The 10,986-nt window shown below is 40.7% G+C and overlaps 1 protein-coding gene across 3 annotated transcripts in view; it reads right to left on the bottom strand.

Moving 5' to 3' along the window:
- Positions 1 to 2,941: 2,941 nt before the first annotated feature.
- The window catches only part of Ntrk2 (neurotrophic receptor tyrosine kinase 2), a 346,426-nt gene continuing 338,381 nt past the window's right edge, over positions 2,942 to 10,986 (bottom strand). For all 3 annotated transcript variants that reach the window (XM_076843523.1, XM_076843524.1, XM_076843525.1), the window contains 2 exons: positions 4,456 to 4,614; positions 2,942 to 3,127 (listed from right to left, as the gene is read on the bottom strand). In XM_076843523.1, coding sequence (XP_076699638.1) covers positions 2,942 to 3,127; positions 4,456 to 4,614 — 345 coding nt within the window. The remainder of the gene's footprint in view (positions 3,128 to 4,455; positions 4,615 to 10,986) is intronic.

Below are 10,986 nucleotides of genomic sequence, written 5' to 3'. Positions count from 1 at the left end.
CTTGGTTTGAGTTAGAGATAATTATAATTATAGCTTTTAACATATCCGATGGTAGGCCATATTTGGTGACCAGTACATTTCAGAACCAGGATGCTGCTTTTCTAAAAATTTGAAGACCATGAGAAAGTGTGTTATAGAGGAATAATGATGAATACTTTAAGATATTCTGTAGCTCATCAACTATTTTTAAAACAATCTGATGTTCTTTCAATGTGAGACATCTCTGAAATAAGCACATACTCTTGAGACAACAGAGGAAATAATAATAACAAGCAGTATAAATAACTATAAAACTTCGTACTTGCATAGAACCTTTTGTTTCAAGACCTTGAGGGACTTGTCAGAAGGTGTGAAGATTTTTTTTTTTTTGCTTTTATTCCTTCATAAGAAAACACAAAAAAATGGAATGGAATGTTTCCATCTTTTCATCTGCTTTAAACAAATCTTAGCTATAAAACTACACAGCCCTCCTTGAATTTGATCTCTTAAAGTACTATCTCCATTGCTCTCTGTTAAAATAAAATAAATAATTTGCAGATTTTTCTCTCAGACAGCTGGCCAGACACACAGAGTGACAAACCTTTGTAGGTTTTCAGGTCATTGCTGATGGAATCTAGAAAAGTTTGTACAAATCTGCCCCTTCCTTACTGCTTCACAGAGTTCCACAGTATTTTAACAGTACCACGGGCCCTTGACATGATATATACACACATGTATAAATCATGGAGATATGGCTTTCATTATATTATTTGTGTATTCTGGAGGGGTTTGTTTTCACTAACAAAGAGAACAAACAACTCAACTCCCATATTTCAAAGGCCAGCACAGAACCCAAAGGGCTGAAAGGCTCATCTTGTTCAACCCCCTCACTTGACCACAGATGCTACTGGATTTCCTTTTGTTCTCTGATAATTTACACTTTTGAAGTTTTTGAGCACTGGCTTTCAAAGCCTATAATGGAAAACAAGGTGCTCTAGTAATTAACGGGCACAAGTGAAACCTAAACAGAGCTCTTGCACCTTCAGAAACAAAAACTAAATAAAACAACCTAAAATGAATTAAAATCACTCCCTTTCAATCTGGCTCGTGATATAAAGATGTCAAGTTTAGCAAAATTCCCCTCACAGAGGGTAGCAAGTTTTCTTGAGGAACAGAAATAATTTTCTCCCTTGGTATAGCCGACTATCCAAATAACTGTAAATTTCTATTTAAATTTACACTCTCTTTGCAAAACCAATAACTGTGCCCAGAAGCATACCTCCAATGCTCCGTCTGGGCACAGCCTCCCATTGGCATGCTGTGCCAAATGTTTTAATTTTACATTTTTTTCTTAATGGAGTGAAGAAAACAAAACAGCATACTGACAATGGAATACATTTGGAATGAAACCACTCTCCCAACCAGAGCCCAGAGCAAGAGACATTGCCTGCGTACACTGAACATGAATGTGTGTGATGTCCCCAGGTGAGGTTTCCTTTCCCTCCAGGATGGATTCTGCCCATCCCACAATCCCGTGGGTTCAACGTTTCAATGTGGATGAAGATATCCAGGCTTCAGGGTCCATATTGGGTAAAACCCATCACCACCAGCCATACAGCACAGAGACATTTATTCTCAGCTAATGAACTCCATTAGCTTCCCTTAATTGATATGTTATACCTTTTATGGATCTGCTCTACCTACCAGGGGCACGATGTCTGGAGCAGTAGTTTCTGCACACAAGGTATTAATCGACGAAGACCATGCACAATTTTGCTTGCACAGTTAAAAGGACAGGTGGGAGTGAAGGGTGGGGTCAGAGGGAGGTGCTATCTGAAAAGTTCAATATAAGAGAAACTTGCCTCCAAATTGAGAGCTTGTCCTATCTTTTCCGAGTCCTTGGATTTCCCACCTGACCCTGAAATGATCTCTGGACAAGAATCCACCTCTTTTCAACTGAATTTGAAAAAGGCTCAGTGGATAACGGATAACACTTGAGAAACACACCAGTGCTATCACCGTGACCAAGACAAGACCGTCTGAGCGTAGGATGTGCCACCTTGTGTACTATAGTAGCCATCTTTTCTCTCTACCACACACTAGTGTTTCTGGTGATGGGAAAAGACTAGTCCATGGCACAGAGTTCAACAGTCTTTTTTACTCCTCAAAAAGGTCCTCAGGGGAAGGTGCCGAAAACATTATTCCCAGCTGACAGTTGCTGGGGTTTTCCTAAGTAGGAACTGATGCCAGCTGATCCCAATGGTTGTCTTTGTTTCTCCCATACTGTGGTTTATAATAACAAATCTTCTCTCTCTCTCTGGTTTTAATCTCCCATAGATAAAGTTTTCCCAGATTGAACACAAGTTTTCCTCTTCATACTCAGGCTTAAACCATCCAAAAACAATAAGAGTAGTAATAATAATAAATAAATAGAAGTGAATCCATAGAAACTCTCGATGTCTGTACAGCAGAAGTGACAAAGTTTAAGTCAGATATTTGTTTTCCCTTTTTTTCATCCACATCAAAGGCAGGAATTCAACAAGGCATTGTTAGTTGTGGTGGGCAAACTGGAGTGTCTGCTGATATAACAAATTAGGTTTGTTAAGGCCTTTGTCTATGCAGAGTTAATAGTAATGCAGAAGCCAGATTTGATTAAAAAGAGAAGGTAAGATTGTGAAGCAGGGAAGACAAAAAAAAGCTAGAAAAGAAAAAGAAAAGGAAAAGAAAGGAACAAATCAAGGGAGATGGAAAGAGAGAAAGAGATAATGCCAAAAAGAAGTCAATACTGTGTCTGTGGATGGAGAAGTACACATCGCTTCCCTCTGAAAGCGTCTCGGAGTCTTGTTAATACTGTCAGAGTGCAGGACAGCAGTGTCATGGCATCCAGCGGCAGTTAGGAGATGTTCATCCTCTCGGCCCGTCTGAGGAGTGCGTTGGGAAGGATCGGTCTGGGGAAAGGGCCTTAGCCTAGAATATCCAGGTACACAGGAGACGCCTTGGCCAAGTTCTGAAGGAGGGTGTGGATGCCCTTGATGTTCTTCCTCATGTGGGGCTCTCGCTGCCAGCACCCCAGCATCAGCTCATACACCTCCTGGGGGCACGTGCGAGGTCGCTGCAGGACTCGGCCCTGAGTGATGCATTCTATCACCTGGATGGAAATCACAGACAGGAGAAAAAGCCATGCAGATGAAAGACATGTCAGTGCCAAGAGGAGTCAAGGGAAGGCTCTTTTAAAAAATTTTTTAAAAGGGTTCACACATAATAATTGCAACTCTATCTGGCATAGAGCATAACTAATACATATCTACAATGTGTAGTGATCAAATCAGGTAATTAGCATTCCCATCTTCTTACACATTGATTGCATCAAAATACTCTCTTCCAGATCTTTATAAAATTATATACTTAATATTATTTGCTGAAGATTATTTGACCATACCCAACTTTTCATTATTATTCCCATTATCCATCTTCTCTCTGTTCTATCTCCCCTCTATCCTTTCTAACCTCTTGTGAGATATGCCTTTATTTTAAGGAGTCCAGTCAATTTTTTTTTTCAGAAGGAAGGCAGCAATTAGTATGGGTTGGTTTACATCATGATAAACTAGATTGGTTTATATCCATTTTTCATAAAACTGGTAGAGAAATGATTTATCTAGGAGGATGCTCCTCAAGAAGGACTCATATAAATCCAGATCACTCTTATGTTAAGGTGCTGAGTGACAGGCTACAGACATAAGCAGGCATATTGGATAATGGAATTGGCTTAAAAAGGTAGACATGGATCTGAGAAAGATGGGAGAAACCTCATAAAGATGCCAGCCTTCCATGTATGTGGGTTCCACGTCTGTGGATTTAACCACTGCAGACCTAAAATATCTGGAAAAAAATAATCACATCTGTACTGAACATGCATATGCTTTTTTTCTTGGTGTAATTCCCTAAACAATACAATGTAACAACTCTTTACATTGCATTTGTGTTGTATTAGTATTCGAAATAATCTAGAGATAACTTAAAATATATGGTAAGATGTGCATAGGTTACATTCAAATACTATATTCTACATAAGGGATTTGAGAATTCTAAATCTGGGTATTCATGGGAGATCCTGGAACCAATTCCCCATGGATACCAAGGGATGACGATATTTGCAAAAGAAATCAAATGGGAAAATGAAATGGTTGAGTTTTTCACTAATAGTTAATGTTCTCGTGAAATGTGAAGAAAGGAAATAAATTTGCAACTTCATTGGAGCAAATTATAAATTACAAACAAAAGACCCAAAGTCTCACTGGAATGCTACATCTGCTATTTATTTATTACATGAGCAGCACGAAGTGATTCCTTAGTGCCATCATGGCGTTTAGGTACACAGCCATGGAAGCCCATGCCCTGATTTCAGCCCAAGAAAAGGCTTCCATTCATCCAGGGGAATTTAGCCGGGGAGGGGGGCTCTCGTGAATCGCTACACACCTCGTTGTTTGACAGCTGGTACCAGGGTTGTTTGCCGTAGGTGAAGATCTCCCACAACACGACGCCCAGGCTCCAGACATCACTTTCTGTGGTGAATTTCCTGTACATGATGCTCTCTGGAGGCATCCAGCGAATGGGCAGCATCGTGTGGCCACCGACCTGGCAGGAAAGGGACCAAAAAAGACCATCAGTCACCCTGGAACCACATGTGGAGAGGAGTTGTGAGGAGACGTTTTTCTTTCCTTACTTGTTCTTATTAACTTTAATTGTTTATAAACACATAAGAGGATCTATAATTTCCTCAAGCAACAGAGCAAAAGGTGAAGAACGGTCAAAACATTTTTTTTCAAGTTATTTGCAATTATCTTTTTCTCAAAACCAGACAGGAGCAGAGATGATGATTAGGTGGATATTCAGCCTGCAAGAAAAACACACATGTACTTTCTGTAAGGGGATAGCTCAATCATCTAACTAGCAAGATAACTTTGAAGGCTGAGGATATTAGCTAAGTGGTAGAGCATTTGCCTAGCATGCATAAAGCCCTCATTCAAACCTCATCCTGAAAGAAAGGAAGGAAAAAGAAACAAGATAACTTTGATCAGGACAACAAATAAAAATCCCACATGACCTATCAGTGTCTGTTCTTCCTGGACAAGAACGAGGCTCCCTTCCACTTGAGGTATAACATTGTACACAGTATTGACTAAAACATCCTCATCACAGTCGACTAGTGGCCAAGATGGAAATCATATTCCCATTTTACACAAGGTGACTGAAGTGCAGGTTGCTTGACAGGGAGACTTATTTTAGATTTCCCACTTCATGGAAAAAAGTAAGGAATTTCATTTTTAGGTTTGTAACACATCAGGGTTGTCTGATTTTAAAACCCTGACCCGATTCCTGCCTGTGGCCTGTATGTCCTCTTTCTCACCCTGCACCTACTTCCCAGTACAGCCAGCTTCAGGACACACTGATAATTGATAGCAGCTGGGGGGAGTTAAGCTACAGCAGCAATCAGGCCTCAATGACAACTCTCAGCCCCCAAGTTTTTAGACTAATGCCACATCGAGTTTCTGCCCAATTCTAATTCTCAATATCCACTCATGACCCATTATAAGAAGGAAATAAACAGTGCTTAAAAAAATGCACTTGTACCCCTGCTCAAGGAGCTGAAATGCCAAAGACATCCAATAAGCTTAGTAATTTCAAATGATGCTCTTAGTATCCAAGAAAGCATGACAATGTGAAAGGAGGAGTTCCCATCCCATTCTCCATACAATGGGTCCAAATGATAAGGAGAGACATAACTTACTGGCTAGGGTTAAGGGGGCCCATGTTTTTCTGTTCAGCTCTTAATAAACCTAAAGCTCACAAAGGCCAAGTTGTCTTCTTATCAGTGTGTTTGCTTTGTTCCTTCTTCCCCTAACAGCAGTGGGATTCAACATTCAGTAGGCACCTGGTTTTCCTGTGGACCCACCTGGCATATCTGCAGGTAGTGACAACAATTCCCCTTAGGGCCAGTATTCAAACTGTGACCAGCATGACACAGGCACTGACCAACCACAAAGGATGTGGGCAGTGAATATCCTTTCTGTTCACGGCTGTTAACTCTGAGTGCCCAGGACTTTGGCAAAGGGAAGCTGTGCATGTATGTGGAAGATGCCACATTTCCAGATGCTCAGAAGAACTCATGGTACAGGGTAGAATGATCCTACCAGGTCCTGGGCCACCATACAACAGCAGCAAGGAGACGACTGCTCTGTGGCCAATAGGGACAAGCTTCACCACTCCACAGAACTGGATACACATTGGTCTACATGGCATGAAAGGCTGAGTGCTGTGGCACACTTGCATGTCCAGTCTTCTTGCCACTCTCTGAAATCATACCTGGAGAGTGAGCTCTACACAGTTTAAAAAACATCTATCCACCGATCCATCTAATTTCACTACTACAGGAGAGTGGCATGAGAGAGGCTTGGCAGCTCGTCGAAGTTACCCAAGCAGGAAACAGCTGGTTGTGCTATTGTAACCTGGAGTTTCTCTCTGTGATCTCATTTCTCCAACTATAAACTGTGGGTAACAATATATACTTCATCATGTTATCATGAGGTATGCATTCAAGCAGACCTTTGTGAAAGTGCTTTATAAATCTTATGTACCAAATGCTTTCAAGGTGTTGGTTCCTTCTCCAGAATCTTTACTTTCTTATTTCTTCAATGGCAGCAGCCATTCTGCAGACAATATGGGGAAGAATCAACACATGGTGACTCTCCTGTATTTCTCACTCGGCGGTGACCACGTGGCTTCGTGGATTGTAGCCCCCAGTGTACCAGGTGCTTTGCCCTGTATCACTAATAGCTAAAGAAAAACTTTTGTTTCCTCTAAAGGATAGAAAAAAGAAAAAAAAAAGATTCACATTTTGATTTACATGTTTTCCCATCTGATCATTTATTTTCTGCTTGTAGTCTCTTTGGGACAGATTTTTCACTTTAATTCTTTCAAGCATCTCTTCTGGGATTTCACACATGCTGTTATAAATAATGCTTTCCTTGTTCTGATGTCAAACGGGTGAGTGGTGGGACAATCTAATAAAAGTTCAGGCAGGGTTCACAAGTTTTCTCAACCCGTTTGGAACATTTTTGAACATTTTTTTGCAGTTCTTTCCTTAGTATTTTGGAGCATGTCACAAGAGTAGGATCTCTTTTATACCCCCCAAAAAGTCACCATTGTTATAAATAACAATCACATTCTTGCTGCAGACACTTGACAGCTTGAGCCACACAAAACCATACCCTGTGCAGCAAAACACACAATGAGACATTTGTTTTGTGTTGTACTACTTGGCAACTTGCCCTTGCATCCTTTCTTAAATATTTGTGAGATGGAATGTGATCTCAAGTATGACACTAGGAGTCAGAATTTCTGCCCTTGGCTGTTCAAGATGTGACGGTGCCTCTCAAGCTCTTCTGTGGTCAGTTGAAGTGGGCTGCATGTTAGTCACTGAACTAGCCAGATTAAACTGATGCAAGATGGGAAATGCAGTTGGCTGGAGAATTAATGTAGACTTGCAATTTTAATTTTCCTCAATATAAGAGACTAGATTTCTAGTTCCTGCTGTACTCTTATCCAGCTTTAGGGAAAAGTTTCGTTAGGTCTCACTTATATTCTTATTGCTCATATGTGAAGGATTACTTCTAGCACAAAACACTACAGTTCTGTAATCATCCACTACCACTTGGTGTCCACAATTATCCATCAACACACAGTACCTCACCTCTTACAAAGAATGTCCACTCAATTACCTCACTTGCCTCTAACAGCTACCCTTTGGAGTAGATGTTGTCTTGCCTAGATATTACTAATAATGTACCTCACATTCAGAGAATTTAAGTAGTTTACCTCAAGCCCACTGAACACTATTCATTCTGATGGGACACACTGCCTTTCTACCTTCTCTATTCTCCAACACATGCTCTGTGGTCAGCCAGCAAGCCTCATGGTGGATCCTCACCCAGGCGGAACCTGCTTGTGCTGCTTGGAAGGTTTGCTTTCCTGCCCTTTCCCCTTACTCCTCAGAGAACTCTGAAAGGTAAGCTCAAATTCCACCATTTATTTATTTAGGTACCAGGAATTGATCCCAGGGATACTTAACCACTGAGCCACATCTCTAGCGCCCCCCCCTTTTTGTATTTTATTAGAGATAGGGTCTCACTGAGTTGCTTGGGCCTTGCTAAGTTGCTGAGGCTGGCTCTGAACTCTCTATCCAACCTCCTCCAGAGATGCTGGGATTATAGACCTGTGCCACGGTGCTGGGCTAAATTCCACCATTTCAAGAAAAATCCCCTGCTACAGCTCAGTGACCATTCTAGTGCCTTTGTGTCACCCTGAGAATAGCGCGGACACTCTCTTCTGCTAAGGGTTCACCTGCCTCAAGAGCATTGGACACTAATTAGTTATGTCTGGTAGGGGAGGAGGTGGTCAGTTGGTAAGCAAACCACATCTTCAAGTGGGTCTCTTGCAAGTGTTGCCATTTGGGAAGGAGTTCTCACAATGTTCTTTCAAAGAGATCAGCCTCCACTACCTCTCTATCCACTCTCCAATCACTTCTCTAAACTCTTGATCAAACCAAATTGTAAATGGATGGAAACAGTCTTGCCATTTAATTAAATGAATAACCTTGTAAAATGCAACCAAAACTACTGAGATTCACATGAGGTGCAGGGGCTTTCTAAGTTGCACAAGAAACCCTATTCCTTGATTTGCCATCTGTATAGTAGACAGAGGGACTGTCCATGGTATAGACCTAGGACTAGTCAATCTGGGAACAAAGTCTGGGAAGACTTCATAATGCATAAATGTAGGAATATACCAAGATGGTGACTCATATCCCATTTCTTCTGAGGCTGGAGAAAAAGGGGAGAAACTAAAAACGAATGTTAAGCCATTGAGGGCTGGGAAGGACTCCATCATTATTGACCATTAGGGCTGCTAATCACCGTAACTTGGGTAAACCAGCAATACTAATGAGAACAATGTCTGAGTTCCAAGTGCAAAAAGAAATTCCACAGGACCTAAAATAAATCAAGCTGAGAAAAATAATGAATTGTTTTAAAACATCAAGAACTGTTCTTTCAGTCCTTAATGTTTATTTCCATGACACCTCATAATTTTGGAAATGATATGTATAGGATGATCTGGTTAAAAACAAAAATAACAACTGTGTTCTAGTTAAAATACCTGGGCCTGAGTATCCTTTATATCTACCTGTTTGAAAACTATTTCAAGACAATAAATCCTGAAAAAAATATGAAAAGGCCCTTAGCAAAACTGTCTGGAATTAGAAATCAATGACTTCATTATTTTAAAATCAAAGTGGACACATCTAATCAGTGTAACGATAAAATTTATTTCTTACCCAAGCAATTCAAAGTACTCGCTCTTTGGTCATTAGGTCGTAAATTGTGAAAAATTCCCAGTGGCTTAACATGCAATTTATTTTTCTACATCAGAAAACTAGGATTTAGAAACTTGCTGAGCAGGTGTAAATATGACTTGGTGACCAACAGAAGTGAAGAAGGATCTTTATCTCCCCACTACACATGCTGAGAATCTAGGTTCTTTCTCATTGTTTGTTGTTATTTACTTATTTAAATATAAAATGTGTCTGGGTCAAGTTAATGAGGAATGCACAGTTCATTTTCCAGGGAAACTGGGAGACAAAAGAGGAGGTGAGGAGCTCAGCTCTTCCTCTTCTGTTGGGCTTCTCACAAAATGCACCCAATCATCCCTTGGTTGTCTCCTCACTGCCTCTTTTTATGTGCATCTGTATTGCCCCTCCCAGCCCATTCCTACTTCCCTCTTTCTTCTAATCTCCTCTCAAACCTCACTTGTACATTCCCAGTTCAAATGCTGCATTTTGATTTGTCCAGTTTGTCTCTATTTCCCTCTTGATCATGCTTATTCCTCCAACATTCATTCTCTCCCCATAGCCTCCGTTCTGTGTTTAAAGAGGCACATCCATAGACAGGAGCCTCTCTACATACCCAAAGCAAATGCCCCACTGGCTCTGAAACCACTGTTGATTTAAAAACAAGTAACTAAACTCACTAGCAAAGACCAATAATGCCTGGAAGGCGGCTTTTAGCTTGTGGTATTTACTCAATGAGTGAGTGATAACTTGTTTGGAAGCCAAACATTTTACTCCCTTGGCAACACGCAGGCCAAAGGGCAAGCCCCATTAAGAGATGATTAGTTGTCAGAAGCTTTTGGCTGCATTAAATATTGAAAGGGCTCCTAGAGCTCCTCATCACACCCATGCCTGACTACTCCGTTTCAGCAGTTTCTCCTGATCTGTTCCTTAAAAATTCATGAACTCTGTAAACTTTAAGGGATAGCTGGACCTTATTGACTTATTTATCATTTGTTGCATTTGTAATAGAAGATTAAAAACAGGAGAGAAACAATGTCTGCAAAATCTTCCCCTTGGAGAAGACCCTAGAACCACTGTGTCAGTCTGTGGGTACTCTGTCACCATGTCCAGAAAGATGAGAATTATATTATGAATTGAGCAGGTGATTCCAGGGTGGAGGCTACTGAACCAGGGGACACTTCCTGGGAAAAAAACTCAGTCCTCTCTGCCTTGCCTCTGAGTAAACCCATCCTGGGGTGAGTGAGAAAGAATGCTGGTGTCTACTTGGTCACCCTCTCTCATAGATTAGGAATTGATTATAGATTAGGAATTGATTATTGTTATTCCTAAAATTTCTGATATTGACAGCGTAGAACATCTCTCCTTGTCTTTTCCTATTTACAGTAACAATCTGGTCAGAGGCATAAGGGTAATGACTTAGTAACTTGAAGGCCAAGTATTTTTGGATTAGTCAGTGAGAGGACACACTGGACCTTATGGTTAACAATATTTTTCAAATGCTTTCTTTCGTAATTAAATCTCTATTCTGCCAGAACAAGGCAAACTGTCATCTGTGTTAAAGGAAAAGGTCATAGATCTGTCATCAGTATGTCCCAATACTT

The sequence above is a fragment of the Callospermophilus lateralis genome, chromosome 2 (assembly GCF_048772815.1).
Source record: "Callospermophilus lateralis isolate mCalLat2 chromosome 2, mCalLat2.hap1, whole genome shotgun sequence".
In the NCBI taxonomy this organism is placed as follows: Eukaryota; Metazoa; Chordata; class Mammalia; order Rodentia; family Sciuridae; genus Callospermophilus; species Callospermophilus lateralis.
The sequence above is the reverse complement of the archived record's forward strand: the minus strand, read 5'-3'. Positions and strand labels throughout refer to the sequence as shown.